The sequence below is a fragment of the Bufo bufo genome, chromosome 2 (genome assembly GCF_905171765.1).
Source record: "Bufo bufo chromosome 2, aBufBuf1.1, whole genome shotgun sequence".
NCBI lineage: Eukaryota > Metazoa > Chordata > Amphibia > Anura > Bufonidae > Bufo > Bufo bufo.
The window spans coordinates 756,692,064-756,714,018 of NC_053390.1; the positions used below are offsets into that span (position 1 = coordinate 756,692,064).

General features: G+C 44.6%; 1 protein-coding gene across 2 annotated transcripts in view; it reads left to right on the forward strand.

The window, feature by feature from the left end:
* The first annotated feature begins 4,293 nt into the window (after positions 1-4,293).
* Positions 4,294-21,955, forward strand: part of SEL1L3 (SEL1L family member 3) — a 97,088-nt gene continuing 79,426 nt past the window's right edge. For both annotated transcript variants that reach the window (XM_040419013.1, XM_040419015.1), the window contains exon 1: positions 4,294-4,374. In XM_040419013.1, coding sequence (XP_040274947.1) covers positions 4,321-4,374 — 54 coding nt within the window. In that variant the 5' untranslated portion in view covers positions 4,294-4,320. The remainder of the gene's footprint in view (positions 4,375-21,955) is intronic.

Sequence of the window (21,955 nt, forward strand, 5' to 3'; positions counted from 1 at the left end):
TCTTGCACACAAACGTTTTTTTCTTCTGTTTCCGTTCCATTTTTTGCGTTCCGTATATGGAACCATTCATTTCAATGGATCCGCAAAAAAAATGGAAGGTACTCCGTATGCCTTCCGTTTCCGTATTTCAGTTTTTCTGTTACGTTCAAAGATAGAACATGTCCTATTATTGTCCACATAACGGACAAGGATAGTACTGTTCTATCAGGGGCCAGCTGTTCCGTTCCGCAAAAAACATAATGCACACGGACGTCATCCGTATTTTTTGGGATCTGTTTTTTGCTGACCGCAAAATACTGAAAAAGCCATACGGTCGTGTGCAAGAGGCCTATATGTCACTATCCAACCGTAAAGCGGAAGGAAGGATCTATTTGATGAATTTCTTGGATTCATATGGAATATGTTTTTATTAATTAATGTTAATCCCACTAAAAATCTAATAATTCTCATTATTCCGTGCCAAAGAGTTGGGATGGAATATCCACCTAGTTTTGGTGCTAGGTAATTCTATAATAAAATCCCCCGCCCTCCACCTGGGCTTTACTTTCTCTTTGCCATAAATCCTGGTACCTGTATTTCTTTTATTATAAAATTATAAAGCATAACAATAACACAATATCAATAATAAACATAATCATCATCAAATATCAAACACAACCAAACAGTAAATAATAAAACTAACATTGGTCCAGCCACTCACTCCAATTTTAATACTATTATCATACATACACACATACAGTGGATATAAAAGGTCTACACACCCCTGTTAAAATGTCAGGTTTCTGTGCTGTAAAAAAATGAGACAAAGATAAATCATTTCAGAACTTTTTCCACCTTTAATGTGACCTATAAACTGTACAACTCAATTGAAAAACAAACTGAAATCCTTTAGGTAGAGGGAAGAAAAAATATAAAAATAAAGTAATATGGTTGCATAAGTGTGCACACCCTTAAACTAATACTTTGTTGAAGCACCTTTTGATTTTATTGCAGCACTCAGTCTTTTTGGGTATGAGTCTATCAGCATGGCACATTTTGACTTGGCAAGATTTGCCCACTCTTCTTTGCAAAAACACTCCAAATCTGTCAGATTGCAAGGGCATCTCCTGTGCACAGCCCTCTTCAGATCACCCCACGGATTTTCAATTGGATTCAGGTTTGGGCTCTGGCTGGGCCATTCCAAAACTTTAATCTTCTTCTGGTGAAGCCATTCCTTTGTTGATTTGGATGTATGCTTTGGGTCGTTGTCATGCTGAAAGATGAAGTTCCTCTTCATGTTCAGCTTTCTAACAGAAGCCTGATGTTTTTTTGCCAATATTGACTGGTATTTGGAACTGTTCATAATTCCCTCTAGCTGAACTAAGGCCCCAGTTCCAGCTGAAGAAAAACAGCCCCCTTGGCATGATGCTGCCACCACCATGCTTCACTGTGGGTATGGTGTTCTTTTGGTGATGTGAAGTGTTGTTTTTGGGCCAAACATATCTTTTGGAATTATGGCCAAAAAGTTCAACCTTGTTTTCATCAGACCATAACACATTTTCCCACATGCTTCTGGGAGACTTCAGATGTGTTTTTGCAATATGTAGCCTGGCTTGGATGTTTTTCTTCGTAAGAAAAGGCTTTAGTCTTGCCACTCTACCCCATAGCCCAGACATATGAAGAATACGGGAGATTGTTGTCACATGTACCACACAGCCAGTACTTGCCAGATATTCCTGCAGCTCCTTTAATGTTGCTGTAGGCCTCTTGGTCGCCTCCCAGACCAGTTTTCTTCTCATCTTTTTACCAATTTTGGAGGGACATCCAGTACTTGGTAATGTCACTGTTGTGCCATATTTTCTCCACTTGATGACTGTCTTCACTGTGTTCCATGGTATATCTAATGCCTTGGAAATTCTTTTGTACCCTTCTCCTGACTGATACCTTTTAACAATGAGATCCCTCTGATGCTTTGGAAGCTCTCTGTGGACCATGGCTTTTGCTGTGGGATGCGACTAAAACAATTTCAGGAAAGACCAACTAGAGCAGCTGAACTTTATTTGGGGTTAATCAGAGGCACTTTAAATGATGGCAGGTGTATGCTGACTCCTATTTAACATGATTTTGAATGTGATTGCTTAATTCTGAACACAGCTACATCCCCAGTTATAAGAGGGTGTGCACACTTATGCAGCCACATCATTTTACTTTTTTTTGTTTTCTTCCCTCCACCTAAAAGATTTCAGTTTGTTTTTCAATTGAGTGGTACAGTTTATAGGTCACATTAAAGGTGGAAGAAGTTCTGAAATGATTTATCTTTGTCTCATTTTTTTACAGCACAGAAACCTGACATTTTAACAGGGGTGTGAAGACTTTTTATATCTACTGTATATACCAACATACACAATATTGTATTATGCATACACACCAATTATACATACCGTATACACCCCCAGCCTACACCACATCATATGTTTATTATTATTATATACATACACCATCCCCACCCAGGACCCCATGATATTATATATATAGACCCATCCTACACCAAATATATACAACTCTTTATATACTATACCCACCCCATCATATATACATACCCCTACCCTACACCAAATATATAAAAAATAATCACAGAAAACTAACTGGTCCAGTTGCCGAATAAACCACCTATGTTTAGTTGTTCTCACCCCTCACAATAACCACAACAATAATAACAATAACAACAACCATAACCTGGTACCTGTAATACTGGCTAGGTTTCTTTTTACAATGACGTGGTAGAGGGTGACCATCAGTATTATAGATGGGTTCCTCCCATCCTTTGTGTACTGTCTTTTTGTACTTTTTCCTACACACAATTTCTTACATGGACACTGAACCAGGGAGATAGCTCCTATTGTGTAACAGCCTAGATGGTCCTTAATCTTCAATTTAGACTTAGTTTGTAGTAGTTATATTGTTCTACATTCCTGTTTCTCAACATGCTTTACCCTTCCTGCAGGGAATGAAAACCTGTCTGGTAAGAGAGTGGATGAAAACTCACACAAAGTAGGTACTCCCGGTGTGGTAAAACTACGACTCCCAGCATGCACACTTGCTTGAAGTGAAGTGAATGGAGCATGCTGGGAGTTGTAGCTTTACAACAGCTGGAGTGCCATAGGTTGTTCACCCCGGCTCTAGCAGATAGGGGGAAACAAAAGGGTATCCCCTAAAAAAAAAAAAAGAAGCTTCCATACATTGATAATTAAAATCCTAGAACTAGCTGTTTTTTACCACATACCCAAACTATTATATTTCTGCAATTGGCGATGTACATATTCAGAAAGATTAGATGTAAGACAATTTATGCCAGAAATTATAGGCCTTCTGGGAGATTTTTAGGTAAAAGGGGGGCACTGGGTGGATTTACCATCTCCCTACTTTGTGAATTTGCCGTTAAAAAGTTGCAAACCCATATTTTTATATATCTTATCAATGGGAGGTCCGACACCCGGCACCCTCACCGATCAGCTGTTTAAAGAGGACATGACGCTCTGGTAAGTGTTGAGGTCTCCTCGCAGATTGCCAGGCACAGCGCCGTACATTGTATAGCACTCTGCTTAGTATTGTACCCCAGGCCCATTGGATGGGACTGGGCTGTAGCTAGGCCATATGACCACTAAACGAGATATCACTTGAGTTCAAACAACTGAGAGTGCCAGGAGTCAATCTGATATTGATGGCCTATCGTGAGGAGATCCCATGCACACGGCACCACCCGCCAGTACAGCAATATTTGTAAGTCTATGAAATTTCCCCTGTCGAGATGGATTGCCGCCTTCTCTTCAAACAGCTGATGGATATAGGTGCCGAGAGTTGGACCCACATCGATCTAATATTCATGGTCTATTCCAGATGTTGGTGATGGCCACCATTGCTACACCATTGTACAGTTATCCCGATATGCCGTCATGCCCGGCTGCCCTATTATATAGCAGAGAAGCTTCTAGTGCCCCTCAGACATCAGGGCCTGGACACAACCGCAACCTTTGCACCTCCTATAGCTATACCAGTCCAGCGGTGTGATTTTCCGTAAAGCCATGTTGTAGGGAAAAGCTATCCATAATGGGAGTCTGTATCTAATGGTTATATCTAATAACCTCTCTCTTACTGCATTTCAGTGCTCTAAAAATAAATCCCCAACACAGACGTGGATGTAAAGAGATTACCTGTGAGGGAGGGGGCCTGACGGGAGGGCAGGATCAGTGCAGCACCTGCCCATGTACACAAGTCTCCGTGTGCTTCCACCTGGCAGCCCCACCCCGCAGCACAGCGACAAGAAGAGGACAGGGAGGAAGAATGCTGCAATGGACACACATGCCAGGTGTCCCCTCTCTCCTGCTGCTCTGCATGGTGAGCATTACCAGCTTCTCCTGTTCCTCTAATCCTCTTGTCTTGTAGCTTACCAAGTGAGGCTGGCATATAATGCCCCTTGACCGGTTGCCCCTATCTCTTCCAGACATACACGGTACATATTGTAGGTGCCATAGAGCTGGAAGTGATCTGCACTGTTTTATCTCTTTGACTTCAGTGTTGTTTTCTGTAGCTGTGTCTATGGGTGACTCACTTTTCCTATACATTTCACACCCTGTCCTGTGGTTGGGGGGGCATAGATCACTGGGTATTCTACCGGTATGAAAACCCTTGGCCTTGATACCTACACCTATTGAGCAAGGATATTTGTATTATACTATATTACTTTATTATTTTGTTATATATTTTGTATGAATAGTTGCTAATGATCACTTTGGTGAGAATCATAAAAAACCATATTATGCATTATATACTTCTATATTGTCTATTATTTGATTTTATCGGGCACAATTAGACTAGATGACCCTTTATAATATTACTGTTACGTGAAACCCATGGCTTGTAAGCTACGATTTATAGATCACTGGTATTCCAACTTGGGTTCTCCAGCTGCCACAGAACTACAACTCTCAGCATGTAGTTTCACAACAGCTGGAGACATGCAGGTTGGAGATCCGTGCGATAGATCATGTAAGGCTTCATGCACACCACCGTATCTTTATTTCGGTCTGCAAACAGTGGATACCATTGCATTTTTTTCACTCCACCAATAAAATGGACTATTATTGTCTACAATAGGATGTGTTCTAGAATTTGCGGAACGGCCACACGGATCTGCAAAAAGTACGGATGTGTACATGGCCACATAGTTTGTGGGTGTAACGTGAAAAAAATTTGGAAAAGTTCAAGGGGTATGAATAGTTTTTTTTAAGGATCTGTAAGTCATGGATTATGCAGGACATGTTTTTGTTTCCCTGATCTTTGTTGCTTATCCTTCAAGCAGGGAATTCAAATCCCTGTTATTACAAGTCTTCAATTAGATCCAGCATGAGATCTCTCAAAGACATGTGTCTTTACTAGGTTCTAGAAAATAGCACTCTGATGCACTCAGAGTATTAAATTAATTGGCAAGACATAAAAATTCCATGCAGGATATTTTGTTTAGTAACATAGTTTATAAGGCTGAAAAAAGACATTTGTCCATCCAGTTCGGCCTGTTATCCTGCAAGTTGATCCAGAGGAAGGCAAAAAAAAAACCTGTGAGGTAGAAGCCAATTTTACTCACTTTAGGGGAATAATTTCCTTCCCGACTCCAATCAGGCAATCAGAAAAACTCCCTGGATCCACGACCCCTCTCTAGTAGCTATAGCCTGTAATATTATTACACTCCAGAAATACATCCAGGCCCCTCCTGAATAGTGATGGACGAATATCGGCCGGAATGATTTGCGAAACCGCAAGTTCGCAGCGGGCCCTATTCACTTTTATGGCAGGTGAACCTGAAAAACCTTCAGGTCATATTTGCGGCCACCAAATACTAACTAGAAGTGCACAAATCGCCCCACAACATGGACAGTGACATACCACAGGGGGATCAATGGCAAAAAATAAAATAAAAAAATATGTATTTTAATCAGGGGCCATTTTTATGCATCTTAAAGGGAATTTCTCATAAATGTGCCCTGCTGGAGCCTAGAAATTTTTTATTTTAGGCCACGGGAGTACAGGCCCCAAAAATTAGGCATTCAACTGATAGAAAACATCAAGTGATTATGTGGCTGGAGGTATATTAGACGGTCATTGGATATCAATTTTACTGCAGGCGAGTACAAACAGATGTCAAATACATATGTTTAAAATAACAAAAAATATAAAATTGGATTAAAAACCTGGCTAACGAAATCCCCCTCTTGAAAAAAAAACTAATGATAATAGTTGAAATTCAATAAAATGTGGTCGTCGTCAACAGGTGTTGAATTCCTCCAAGGTCCCAAACATTAGGCAATCACCGGACAGAAAAGGCCTTTTATGCTGCTGTATTTACCGATGACAGGGATCATTATTTGTTCTGGGTTGTGGCGGATATTTGTGGGCTATCATGAGGAAATTGAATTAACTGTGGTTATCACAGGTGTTGAATTCCTCCGAGATCCATGCCTCATTCATTTTTAGTAATGTGAGGTACAGGGCCGTCTTTAATATTGATTGGACCCTGGGCAAAAATTTACTTGGGCCCCCTGGATCCCGCCTTCCCACACCTTAGCAGGCAATCACGCCCTCCACCACAACACACACACAAAAAATCCACACATCTGGTAGAGTACAGTGAATGACTGTAAATACTTCCAGTTCTGAAGACTCCAGCGGCTCAGGATCAGTGCTCTGGGCAGCTGGGCTCAGGCTGGAAGTGGGCACTGCTCTGCAGGAAGGAGACCAGGGCTCGGCTCACCCCAGTGTTACAGTGCACCACAGCACCCCACAGTATGCAGTATAGCAACCTATATTATACAGAAACCCACAGTATGCAGTATAGCACCCTATAGTATACAGCACCACACAGTATGCAGTATAGCACCCCACACTATACAGTACCCCACAGTATATAGTAGAGCAGTATAGCAGCCCACAGTATACAACACCTCACAGTATACAGTAGAGCAGTATAGCACCTCACTGTATACAGCACCCAAAACTATACACTATACAGCCCCCCACACTATACAGTACAGCAGTATAGCACTCCACAATATACAGCACCCCCAGTATACAGCCCCCACAGTATACAGCCCCCCACAGTATACAGTACAGCAGTATAGCACTCCAAAATATACAGCACCCACAGTATACAGCCCCCCACACTATACAGTACAGCAGTATAGCACTCCACAATATACAGAACCCACAGTATACAGTATACAGCCCCCCCACACTATACAGCCCCCCACATTATACATCCCCCCCACAGTATACAGGCCCCCACAGTATACAGCCCCCCACAGTATACAGGCCCAAACACTATACAGCACCCCACTATACAGTAGTTTACAGTATATTAGCATAACAGCCCCTGTCACCTTTTTCTGATGTAATCTTCACAAAAAAAGCTCCACAGTTGAGGCAAACTTCTACAGCAACACTCCTGGTAGGACCTTGATGACCTCATGGCCATGTGACCAGTAATATTTCTAGGTTACTGGTCACATGGTGATAATGTCATCTAAGGTCCTAGAGAATCACAGCTCTCACAGTACGCTGCCTGGAGTGCCGGCAGGCATGGCATGGCAGCACCCCCTGTGTAGCTGACAGCCTGACACCCGGGGCAGTGGCTAGCAGGGCTCAAGAGGCAGCTGCCTTGGGCCCCCCAGGAGCAACTGGGCCAGGGGCAGCTACCCCTTTTGCCCCTTGTTAAAGACGGCCCTGGTGAGGTAGTCCATACTGTCGTGAGCTAGGTGAGTGCGCTTATTGGTCACGATATCCCCTGCTGTGCTGAACGCTCTTTCGGACAGAACACTCGACGAGGGGCAAGCCAAGAGTTCCATGGCAAATTGTGCCAGCTCTGGCCACAGGTCAAGCCTGCACACCCAGTAGTCCAGGGGTTCCTCGCTTCTCAGATCGTCCACATCGGCCGTTAACCGGATGTAGTCGGACACCTGTTGGTCTAGGCATTCCCTGAGGCTGGAATCGGAGGGCGGCTGTCGATGGGTTGGCTGTAAGAATGATCTCATATCCGAAGTGACCAAAACATCTTCAAACCGCCCTCTTCTTGCATGCGCTGTAGGATTGATGCTGGTAACATGTCCGCCATTTTGTGTTTGTACTGGGGGTCTAAGTGCGTTGCCACCCAGTACTGGACCTTGTCCTTTATGCTTTTTATACGGTGGTCCCTCTTCAAAAACTGGAGCATGAAGGCCCCCATTTGCACTAAATTGGAAGCGGTGGAGCGGCCTGGCACATGCTCATCGCCCAGGAGAATGTCTTCCTAGGTCTCCTCCCCCCATCCACGGACAACATCAGGGATCCCCGAAAATGTTAAAGCCTGCTCTTCTTGCTCCTCCTTCTCCTCCCCTCAGGCACCATCCTCCTCTGACTCCTCTTCAGACTCCTGCTGACTTGTCTCAGATGGAGTAGCCCCCCTGGGAATCCATTCAGTATTGCGACTTCCTCATCTTCCTGCTCCTGCTCCTCGACAGCTTGATCAATGACACAACGCAATGCATGCTCCAGAAAGAAGGCATAAGGTATGATGTCATTGATGGCGCCCTGGCTGCGACTGACCAGTTTGGTGATCTCATCAAATGGCCGCAAAAGTCTGCATGTGTCGCGCATGAGCAGCCACTGGCACGGTGAAAAGAAACAAGCTCCCCAGAACCTGTCCTGCCGCAGAGTTCGTACAGGTAGTAGGTAACGTCAGTTTCTGCTGGAGAAGCCTATCAAGCATATACAAGGTGGAGTTCCAGCGTGTTGGGCTGTCACAAATCAGACGTCTGACCGGCAAGTGGTGTCGCCGCTGAACGTCAGCAAGGCGAACCATGGCCGTGTAAGATTTTCTAAAATGGCCAGAGATTTTCCTGCCCTGCCAAAAGAAGTCCTGGACCCCGAGGTATTTGGCAACAAATCGCTGCACGACTAAGTTCAGGACGTGTGCCATGCATGGCACGTGTGTCATTTTGCCCTGTTTCAGTGTGCTCACTAGATTGGCACCGTTGTCGCACACTACTTTACCAACAGTCAAATCGAGCGGGGTTAGCCACTCATTGCCCTTTAACCGCAGAGCTGAAAGCAGTGCAGGACTGTGTGGCTCTTGGCTTCCAGGCACAACAGCCGCAGCACAGCATGGCAATGTCTCACCTGGCACGTCGAATAGGTTCTGGGGAGCTAAGGGGGTGCAGCGGAAGAGGCGGTAGAAGTGGAAAAGAAGGAGTCAGCCGAGGAGGAGACGGAGGATGGAGTAGGAGGAAGAGAAGAAGAGGCAGCCTGCATGCAATCCTTGGCGGTAATACCAAATGCACACGGGTGACACGGGTTACATGCTTGACGGCCGTCAGAAGGTTCACCCAGTGGGCAGTAAAAATTATGTACCTTATGTACCTTCCCTGCCCGTGTTTACTAGACCACGTGTCTGTGGTCAGATGTATCTTGGCACCGACATTGTGTGCCAGAGATACTTTCACTTGCCGCTGAACGTGGCCATATAGCTCTGGGATGCCCTTCTGGGAGAAATATTTCCTTCTGGGGACCTTCCATTGCGGTGTGCCAATGGCCACAAATTTTCTAAAGGCCTCCGAGTCCACCAATTTATATGGCAGTAGTTGGCGGGCTAGCAGTTCCGACAAGCCAGCGGTCAGCCGTTGGGCAAGAGGATTATCTGGCGTCATCATTTTTTTTTACGCTCAAACATTTGGGCCACGGAAGCCTGCCTTGTGCCAGATGAACGCGGCGACGGCACGATGGAAGGTGGAGTGGAGGACAAATGGGAGGAGAGAGGAGAAGGAGAAGAGGCAGGACGTGGAGCATTAGGAGTGTGGCTTTGTGGGTTCTGCCGGCGTTGGTCCCATTGGGCTCAGTGATGGGAGGCCAGGTACCTTCTTAAGGCGGTCGTCCCTAGGTGAGTGTTGGGCTTACCACAACTTATGCGTTGACAGCACAGGCTGCATATGGCAACACTATTATCAGTAACTGACAAGTTAAAAAAAAGCTCACACTGCGGAGCCATATGCCGGCGTCCTGTGAGCTTAAGATGTGACCGTGCATGGTGGATGGCTTGCTCCAGATACATTTGCAGTCTCTCCCTCTGAACTCCCCTCCTCTTTCTCTCTTGTGGGCACCCACGTGACGTCCATCGACACGTCATCATCGTCACCTTCACCACCACTGACATTAGAGATCTAGGAGTAGGCAGCAACAGCGGGGATCACCCTCCTTGGGTTGATCTGGGTAATGTCGTCAAACCTCTGGGTGGCTCCTTGGGTTGATCTGGGTAATGTCGTCAAACCTCTGGGTGGCGGCCGTTGCTACCTCCTCTTCCTCATCCGATGCCAATAATGGCTGCTCATCGGTAAGGTCTGGGAATGGATGGGAAAATAATTCCTTTGACTCGAGTGGAGGGGCTATGGTGGTGGTGGTGGTGGTGGTGTCTTTGTGGGTGCACACAGCAGAGAGTGAGGAGGGTGCAGATACAGAGGATGAGGAGGGTGCAGAAGCGGAAGGCTGAGTGAGCCACTCAACCAACTCTGGTGCGTCCTTTGACGTAATCGCACGCACCTTCTCCAACTTCCCACTTAGGCTCCGGCCTGGTGCACCTGCCCGAACCCTACCACCCCTGCGGAATGGCCTGCCTCTTCCTCTGCCTGTCATTTTCAAAATGACCCTGTGACAAAGTCCCTATAGAAGAGCAGTATTTGTGGAAGCAGGTATATAGAACCGCTTAATGATTATTTGCTGGAAGCAGGTATATCAAACCCCTTAATCAGTTTTTTTTGGGGGGCAACTGGTATATCACACACCAGTTGATATTATTTGTTCTAATAGCGTTTGAACCTCTGTATAGCTGGGGTATCTCAGCAGAACCGCACACAACTCCTGCAAATTACAAATGCACTATACAGAAAGTATATGCTAGGTATATCACACAACTGCCACAATCAGTTTTTTTGGGGGGCAAATGGTATATCACACCAGTTACAATTATTTGTTGAAATAGCGTTTGCCCCTCTGTATAGCTGCGGTATCTCAGCAGAACCGCACACAATTGCTGCACAATACAAATGCACTATAATATACTTTCTATCTTAGAAAGTATATTATAAGTATATCACACCCCTCTGTGTATCACACCTATCGATAGCACACCTATACCAGTCCTTAAAAGGACTTTTGTGGCCCTATTAGCTAGCATTTGGTGTCCCTAACAGTCTGTCCCTGCTCAACACAGCAACCTCTCCCTACACTGGCAAAAGAATGAATGTAAAATGGCGGCCAGATCGAGTTTATTTATAGGGTAGGGGGTGTGTCCATGTGCTGAAACGTCTAAATTGGCTGTCCTGTACCACCTGATGGATGTGTCATGGGTCAAAGTTCGGCGTTATGCAAAAAAATATGGCGCGTGCGAATATTGCCATATGTTGGAATCGCAAACGAGCAATTTTCGCCACGAAACAACCGCTGGGTGAACCGCAAGGCCATCTCTACTCCTGAACTCTTTTAGTGTACTCACCATCACCACCTCCTCCTTAGGCACAGAGTTCCATAGTCTCACTGCTCTTACCGTAAAGAATCCTCTTCTATGTTTGTGTACAAACCTTCTTTCCTCCAGACGCAGAGGATGTCCCCTCGTCACAGTCACAGTCCTGGGGATAAATAGATGATGGGAGAGATCTCTGTACTGACCCCTGATATATTTATACATAGTAATTAGATCTCCCCTCAGTCGTCTTTTTTCTAAAGTGAATAAACCTAATTTTGATAATCTTTCTCGGTCCTGTAGTCCACCCATTCCAGTTATTACTTTAGTTGCCCTTCTCTGAACCCTCTCCAGCTCTGCTATGTCTGCCTTGTTCACAGGAGCCCTGAACTGTACACAGTACTCCATGTGTGGTCTGATTTGTAAAGTGTCAGGGCTATGCCCCATTATCTTACTGGCCTTGGCAGCAGTTGCCTGACACTGGTTTCTGCAGTTTAGTTTGCTGTTCACTAAAATTCCTAGGTCCTTTTCCATGTCAGTGTTAGGCCTCTTTCACACGACCGTATGGCTTTTTCAGTGTTTTGCAGTCCGTTTTTCACGGATCCGTTGTTCCGTTTTTTGTTTCTGTTGTGTCTCCGTTTCTGTTCCATTTTTCCGTTTCCATTTCCGTATGGCATATACAGTATACAGTAATTACATAGAAAAAATTGGGCTGGACATAACATTTTCAATAGATGATTTCGCAAAAATGGACCATATACAGAACGCAAAAAAACAAAAAATAAAAACGGTCGTGTGAAAGAAGCCTTCCTCAGTGTTTTACAATTTAGTATGTACTGGTGACTTGCATAATTCCTTTCCATATGCATAACCTTACATTTGTTAGGCCCCTTTCACACGGGCGAGATTTCTGCGCGGTGATTTTCACGCATCACTTGTGCGTTGCGTGAAAATCGCAGCATGTTCTATATTGTGCGTCTTTCACGCAACGCAGGCCCCATAGAAGTGAATGGGGCTGCGTGAAAATCGCAAGCATCCGCAAGCAAGTGCAGATGCGGTGCGATATTCACCTACGGTTGCTAGGAGACAATCGGGATGGGGACCCGATCTTTATTATTTTCCCTTATAACATGGTTATAAGGGAAAATAATAGCATTCTTAATACAGAATGCATAGTAAAATAGCGCTGGAGCGGTTAAAAATAAATATATAATAATTTAACTCACCTTAATCCACTTGCTCGCGCAGCCCGGCTTCTCTTCTGTCTTCTTCTTTGCTGTGCACAGAAAAAGGACCTGTGGTGACGTCAGGCTGCGCGAACAAGTGGATTAAGGTGAGTTAAATTATTTTTATATTTTTTTAACCCCTCCAGCCCTATTGTACTATGCATTCTGTATTCAGAATGCTATTATTTTCCCTTATAACCATGTTATAAGAGGAAATAATACAATCTACACAACCTTGAACCCAAGCCTGAACTTCAATAAAGAAGTTCGGGTCTGGGTAGAACATTTAGTTTTTTATCACGCGTGTGCAAAACGCATTGCACCCGCGCAATAAAAACTGAACAACGGAACGCAATCGCAGTCAAAACTGACTGCAATTGGGTACCTACTCGCGCGGGTTTGCCGCAACGCACCCGCAACGCATCCGGACCTTATCCGGACACGCTGGTCTGCAAGGGGCCTTAGGCCCCTTTCACACGGGCGAGTATTCCGCGCGGATGCGATGCGGGAGTTGAACGCATTGCACCCGCACTGAATACCGACCCATTAATTTCTATGGGGCTGTTCACATGAGCGGTGATTTTCACGCATCACTTATGCGTTGCGTGAAAATCGCAGCATGCTCTATATTCTGCGTTTTTCACGCAACGCAGGCCCCATAGAAGTGAATGGGGTTGCGTGAAAATCGCAAGCATCCGCAAGCAAGTGCGGATGCGGTGCGATTTTCACGCATGGTTGCTAGGTGACAGTCTATAAACTGTATTATTTTCCCTTATAACATGGTTATAAGGGAAAATAATAGCATTCTGAATACAGAATGCATAGTAGGTGATCAATTGAGGGTTAAAAAAAAATAAAAAAATTAACTCACCTTCTCCTCTTGTTCGCGTAGCTCCCGGTCTCTTCTTTACTTCTCAAAAGATGAACTATCGGCTAAAGGACCTTTGGTGACGTCAGATCACATGCTCCAATCACATGGTCCATCACCACGGTGATGGACCATGTGATTGGAGCATGTGATCTGACGTCACCACAGGTCCTAGCGAACAAGAGGAGAAGGTGAGTTAATTTTTATTTATTTTTTTAACCCTCAATTGATCACCTACTATGCATTCTGTATTCAGAATGCTATTATTTTCCCTTATAACCATATTATAAGGGAAAATAATAACATCTACACAACACCTAACCCAAGCCCGAACTTCTGTGAAGAAGTTCGGGTTTGGGTACCAAACATGCGTGATTTTTCTCACGCGAGTGCAAAACGCATTACAATGTTTTGCACTCGCGCTGAAAAATCGCGGGTGTTCCCGCAACGCACCCGCACATTTTCCCGCAACGCCCGTGTGAAAGAGGCCTTAGAGTTAACCCTCATCTGCCACTTCTCTGCCCAAGCCTCTAATTTATCCAGATCCATATGTAGTAGTATACTGTCCTCCTCCGTGTTAATTACTTTACACAGTTTAATATCTTCAACAAAAAATTGTTTACTGCGCAAGCCTTCTACAAGATCATTAACCACCTCAGCCCCCAGTGCTTAAACACCCTGAAAGACCAGGCCACTTTTTACACTTCTGACCTACACTACTTTCACCATTTATTGCTCGGTCATGCAACTTACCACCCAAATGAATTTTACCTCCTTTTCTTCTCACTGATAGAGCTTTCATTTGGTGGTATTTCATTGCTGCTGACATTTTTACTTTTTTTGTTATTAATCGAAATTTAACGATTTTTTTGCAAAAAAATGACATTTTTCACTTTCAGTTGTAAAATTTTGCAAAAAAAACGACATCCATATAGAAATTTTGCTCTAAATTTATAGTTCTACATGTCTTTGATAAAAAAAAAATGTTTGGGTAAAAAAAAAATGGTTTGGGTAAAAGTTATAGCGTTTACAAACTATGGTACAAAAATGTGAATTTCCGCTTTTTGAAGCAGCTCTGACTTTCTGAGCACCTGTCATGTTTCCTGAGGTTCTACAATGCCCAGACAGTACAAACACCCCACAAATGACCCCATTTCTGAAAGTACACACCCTAAGGTATTCGCTGATGGGCATAGTGAGTTCATAGAACTTTTTATTTTTTGTCACAAGTTAGCGGAAAATGATGATTTTTTTTTTTTTTTTTTTTTTTCTTACAAAGTCTCATATTCCACTAACTTGTGACAAAAAATAAAAAGTTCTATGAACTCACTATGCCCATCAGCGAATACCTTGGGGTCTCTTCTTTCCAAAATGGGGTCACTTGTGGGGTAGTTATACTGCCCTGGCATTCTAGGGGCCCAAATGTGTGGTAAAGAGTTTGAAATCAAATTCAGTAAAAAATGACGAGTGAAATCCGAAAGGTGCTCTTTGGAATATGGGCCCCTTTGCCCACCTAGGCTGCAAAAAAGTGTCACACATCTGGTATCCCCGTACTCAGGAAAAGTTGAGGAATGTGTTTTGGGGTGTCTTTTTACATATACCCATGCTGGGTGAGATAAATATCTTGGTCAAATGACAACTTTGTATAAAAAAATGGGAAAAGTTGTCTTTTGCCAAGATATTTCTCTCACCCAGCATGGGTATATATAAAATGACACCCCAAAACACATTCCCCACCTTCTCCTGAGTACGGAGATACCAGATGTGTGACACTTTTTTGCAGCCTAGGTGGGCAAAGGGGCCCATATTCCAAAGAGCACCTTTCGGATTTCACTCATCATTTTTTACAGAATTTGATTTCTAACTCCTTACCACACATTTGGGCCCCTAGAATGCCAGGGCAGTATAACTACCCCACAAGTGACCCCATTTTGGAAAGAAGACACCCCAAGCTATTCCGTGAGGGGCATGGCGAGTTCCTAGAATTTTTTATTTTTTGTCACAAGTTAGTGGAAAATGATGATTTTTTTTTTTTTTTTTTTTTTTTCATACAAAGTCTCATATTCCACTAACTTGTGACAAAAAATAAAAACTTCCATGAACTCACTATGCCCATCAGCGAATACCTTGGGGTCTCTTCTTTCCAAAATGGGGTCACTTGTGGGGTAGTTATACTGCCCTGGCATTCTAGGGGCCCAAATGTGTGGTAAGGAGTTTGAAATCAAATTCTGTAAAAAATGACGAGTGAAATCCGAAAGGTGCTCTTTGGAATATGGGCCCCTTTGCCCCCCTAGGCTGCAAAAAAGTGTCACACATCTGGTATCCCCGTACTCAGGAGAAGTTGAGGAATGTGTTTTGGGGTGTCTTTTTACATATACCCATGCTGGGTGAGATAAATATCTTGGTCAAATGACAACTTTGTATAAAAAAATGGGAAAAGTTGTCTTTTGCCAAGATATTTCTCTCACCCAGCATGGGTATATGTAAAATGACACCCCAAAACACATTCCCCACCTTCTCCTGAGTACGGAGATACCAGATGTGTGACACTTTTTTGCAGCCTAGGTGGGCAAAGGGGCCCATATTCCAAAGAGCACCTTTCGGATTTCACTCGTCATTTTTAACAGAATTTGATTTCAAACTCCTTACCACACATTTGGGCCTCTAGAATGCCAGGGCAGTATAACTACCCCACAAGTGACCCCATTTTGGAAAGAAGACACCCCAAGCTATTCCGTGAGGGGCATGGCGAGTTCCTAGAATTTTTTATTTTTTGTCACAAGTTAGTGAAAAATGATGATTTTTTTTTTTTTTTTTTTTTCATACAAAGTCTCATATTCCACTAACTTGTGACAAAAAATAAAAACTTCCATGAACTCACTATGCCCATCAGCGAATACCTTGGGGTCTCTTCTTTCCAAAATGGGGTCACTTGTGGGGTAGTTATACTGCCCTGGCATTCTAGGGGCCCAAATGTGTGGTAAGGAGTTTGAAATCAAATTCAGTAAAAAATGACGAGTGAAATCCGAAAGGTGCTCTTTGGAATATGGGCCCCTTTGCCCACCTAGGCTGCAAAAAAGTGTCACACATGTGGTATTGCCGTACTCAGGAGAAGTTGAGGAATGTGTTTTGGGGTGTCTTTTTACATATACCCATGCTGGGTGAGATAAATATCTTGGTCAAATGACAACTTTGTATAAAAAAATGGGAAAAGTTGTCTTTTGCCAAGATATTTCTCTCACCCAGCATGGGTATATATAAAATGACACCCCAAAACACATTCCCCACCTTCTCCTGAGTACGGAGATACCAGATGTGTGACACTTTTTTGCAGCCTAGGTGGGCAAAGGGGCCCATATTCCAAAGAGCACCTTTTGGATTTCACAGGTCATTTTTTACTGAATTTGATTTCAAACTCCTTACCACACATTTGGGCCCCTAGAATGCCAGGGCAGTATAACTACCCCACAAGTGACCCCATTTTGGAAAGAAGAGACCCCAAGGTATTCGCTGATGGGCATAGTGAGTTCATGGAAATTTTTTTTTTTTGTCACAAGTTAGTGGAATAGGAGACTTTGTATGAAAAAAAAAAAAAAAATCATCATTTTCCACTAACTTGTGACAAAAAATAAAAAATTCTAGGAACTTGCCATGCCCCTCACGGAATACCTTGGGGTGTCTTCTTTCCAAAATGGGGTCACTTGTGGGGCAGTTATACTGCCCTGGCATTTTCCAGGGGCCCTAATGTCTGGTAAGTAGGTAAATGACCTGTGAAATCTGAAAGGTGCTCTTTGGAATGTGGGCCCCTTTGCCCAGCTAGGCTGCAAAAAAGTGTCACACATCTGGTATCTCCGTACTCAGGAGAAGGTAAGGAATGTGTTTTGGGGTGTCATTTTACATATACCCATGCTGGGTGAGAGAAATATCTTGGCAAAAGACAACTTTTCCCATTTTTTTTATACAAAGTTGGCATTTGACCAAGATATTTATCTCACCCAGCATGGGTATATGTAAAATGACACCCCAAAACATATTCCCCAACTTCTGCTGAATACGGAGATACCACATGTGTGACACTTTTTTGCAGCCTAGGTGGGCAAAGGGGCCCAAATTCCTTTTAGGAGGGCATTTTTAGACATTTGGATACCAGACTTCTTCTCACGCTTTGGGGCCCCTAAAATGCCAGGGCAGTATAAATACCCCACATGTGACCCCATTTTGGAAAGAAGACACCCCAAGGTATTCAATGAGGGGCATGGCGAGTTCATTGAAAAAAAAAAATTTTGGCACAAGTTAGCGGAAATTGATTTTTTGGATTTTGTTCTCACAAAGTCTCCCTTTCCGCTAACTTGGGACAAAAATTTCAATCTTTCATGGACTCAATATGCCCCTCAGCAAATACCTTGGGGTGTCTTCTTTCCAAAATGGTGTTATTTGTGGGGTGTTTGTACTGCCCTGGCATTTGAGGGTCTCCGCAATCATTACATGTATGCCCAGCATTAGGAGTTTCTGCTATTCTCCTTATATTGAGCATACGGGTAATGAGATTTTTTTTTTCCGTTCAGCCTCTGGGCTGAAAGAAAAAAATGAACGGCACAGATTTCTTCATTCGCATCGATCAATGTGGATGAAAAAATCTCTGCCAAAAAAAGAAAAAGGAGGGGAAAGGCGTCTGCCAGGACATAGGAGCTCCGCCCAACATCCATACCCACTTCAGCTCGTATGCCCTGGCAAACCAGATTTCTCCATTCACATCAATCGATGTGGATGAATAAATCATTGCCGGGATTTTTTTTTTTATATATACAAAGTGTTTGCCAAAGTATATGAACACCGCCACCTCCTCAGCTCATATGCCTCGGCAAACATATCTTTTACTGCAGAGGAGAAATCTCGTCTTGCAGCGCCGCATACACCGACTTGCGTGTAATCTGACAGCAGCGCAATGCTTCTGTCCGAATGCACATCAGTGCTGCAGCTGGTCGATCGGTTGGTCCACCTGGAAGGTAAAAAAAACAAAACAAAAAAGAAAAAACCAGGCCGCAAAGCAATAACTTTATTAACTTTAGAACAGAACATATTAACTTTTTTAAACTTTTTAAACTTTTTTACTTACCGGTAATTTTTTTTTTGTTTAGTTTTTTTTACCTTTATAGAACAAACCTCTCCTTCCCCATGGGACAATGTGCAAAGCGCAAATCGCCCAAAGATGTGGCGAAGTACGTTATGCACTTTATCCCAGGTGAAAGGAGAGGTTTGCAGCAGCTGAGAGTAAAAGGGCCCTAATAGCCCTGTGTGCCTGTCCTGTGAGATGCAATCCCTATGCTAGGTGTACCTGTGTGTGGTACTTCCGGAAACACTCTCCATAGCATAGGGCAGGGTGGTCAGCACAGTCAGGACAGAAATAGCGGGTGTCACGCCTTATTCCACTCCTGCTACAGACACGACATCTTTTTCGGGGTGACGGTTGGGTTGAGGTACCAGGAACGACACTGGGGAAATGTCGCTCGTGTAGACGGCTAACTACACTGGGGGATGGGGCCACGGAACCTCCTGGGTAAAGGAGGTTCTCGATGATCTCTTCCTGGAATTTGAGGAAAGATCGTGTTCTCCCAGCCTTACTGTAGAGAACAAAACTATTGTACAGCGCCAATTGAATTAAATATACAGACACCTTCTTATACCAGCGTCTGGTTCTGCGGGAAACTAAATACGGAGACAACATCTGGTCATTGAAGTCCACCCCTCCCATGAGCGCATTATAGTCGTGGACACAGAGGGGCTTTTCAATGACACGGGTTGCTCGCTCAATTTGGATTGTCGTGTCTGCGTGAATGGAGGAGAGCATGTAAACGTCACGCTTGTCTCTCCATTTCACCGCGAGCAGTTCTTCGTTACACAAGGCAGCCCTCTGCCCCCTTGCAAGACGGGTGGTTACAAGCCGTTGGGGGAAGCCCACGCGACTAGTTCGCGCGGTGCCACAGGCGCAAATCCGTTCTAGAAACAAATGCCTAAAGAGGGCCACACTTGTGTAAAAATTGTCCACATAAAGATGGTACCCCTTGCCGAATAAGGGTGACACCAAGTCCCAGACTGTCTTCCCACTGCTCCCCAGGTAGTCAGGGCAACCGACCGGCTCCAGGGTCTGATCTTTTCCCTCATAGACACGAAATTTGTGGGTATAGCCTGTGGCCCTTTCACAGAGCTTATACAATTTGACCCCATACCGGGCACGCTTGCTTGGGATGTACTGTTTGAAGCCAAGGCGCCCGGTAAAATGTATTAGGGACTCGTCTACGCAGATGTTTTGCTCGGGGGTATACAAATCTGCAAATTTCTGGTTGAAATGGTCTATGAGGGGCCGAATTTTGTGGAGCCGGTCAAAAGCTGGGTGGCCTCTGGGACAGGAGGTGGTGTTGTCGCTAAAATGCAGGAAACGGAGGATGGCCTCAAATCGTGCCCTGGACATAGCAGCAGAGAACATGGGCATGTGATGAATCGGGTGCGTTGACCAATATGACCGCAATTCATGCTTTTTTGTCAGGCCCATGTTGAGGAGAAGGCCCAAAAAAATTTTAATTTCGGAAACTTGGACTGGTTTCCACCGGAAAGGCTGGGCATAAAAGCTTCCCGGGTTGGCGGATATAAATTGTGTGGCATACTGGTTGGTCTCTGCCACGACTAAGTCCAAGAGCTCCGCAGTCAAGAACAGCTCAAAAAATCCCAGGGCCGAACCGATTTGAGCCGTCTCAACCCGAACTCCAGACTGGGCGGTGAAAGGGGGAACTACAGGTGCGGCTGAAGTTGGTGACTGCCAATCAGGGTTTGCCAGCACCTCAGGGATTCTAGGGGCTCTACGGGCCTGTCTTTGCGGTGGCTGCGACGGGGTAACTAGTGCACGTGCCACCGTACCAGCTTCAACTGCCCTTCTGGTGCTCGCCACGTCACCATGTTGTACGGCAGTGCTGGTACTAGGTCCAGGGAGGGCTGCGCTGCTGGTGTATGCCTCACCACGTGATCCGGCAGCGACAGCCCCACTCTGCTGCTCTTGAAGCGGATCCTGCATAACCTGTGGTCTAGCGACATGGGGCCGGGTACGCCTGGTGCTGCCAGGGACCTCCACCTCCTCGTCCGAACTTTGGGTCAGAGAGCCACTGCTTTCCACAGGTTCATATTCTGACCCGCTAGATTCATCAGATGAGGGTTCCCACTCCTCATCCGACTGGGTCAGAATCCTGTAGGCCTCTTCAGAAGAATACCCCCTGTTTGACATTTTGGACTACTAAATTTAGGGGTATTCCCTGAGACTACCCAAGAAAAAAAGCAAACCTGTCTTACAAAGGGGAGGCTAGCGAAGTACCGGAGGCCGCTGCGGTTGATAAAAAATATCAAAACTGATTTTTTTATCGCCGCAGTGCGTGTAAAATGAATGTGCAGTGATCAAAAAATATATATTTTTTGTCACTGCGGTGGGGCGGGCGTGGGTGAACGCACGTGTGGGCGACCGATCAGGCCTGATCGGGCAAACACTGCGTTTTGGGTGGAGGGCGAACTAAAGTGACACTAATACTATTATAGATCTGACCGTGATCAGTTTTGATCACTTACAGATACTATAAAAGTACAAATGCTGATTAGCGATACGCTATTCAGCGAATAAAAGTGACTGCGGTGCGGTGGGGTGGGCGCTAACTGACGCTAACTACCTAACCAAGGGGCCTAAACTATCCCTAAAACCTAACAGCCAATACTAGTGAAAAAAAAAAAGTGACAGTTTACACTGATCACTTTTTTTCCTTTCACTGGTGATTGACAGGGGCGATCAAAGGGGTGATCAAAGGGTTAATTGGGGTGCAGGGGGGTGATCTGGGGCTAAGGTGTAGTGTTGGTGCTACTCACAGTTCAGTCTGCTCCTGTGCTGGATCCAACCGACGAAAAGGACCAGCACAGGAGCAGAGAAGCCATATAACAGATCATATTTACTAATATGATCTGTTATATGGCTTGTGATTGGATTTTTTAAAAATCGCCAGCCTGCCAGCCAATGATCGTTGCTGGCAGGCTGGTGACTAACTTGTTCTTTAACTTTTGCCGGCCCGCGATGCGCATGCGCGGGCCGGCTTGGAGCGAAATCTCGCGTCTCGCGAGATGACGCGTATATGCGTGACTGTGCGCAGCGCTGCCACCTCCGGAACGCGAATCTGCGTTAGGCGGTCCGGAGGTGGTTAAAGGGTAACTAAACCTTTATATAAACTTTTAATATGTTGTCCCTAATGCCCTAATAAAACTATCTCTAATATACTTTATTAATCAATTTTCTATTTTTACTATACTTTTACCTCCCTA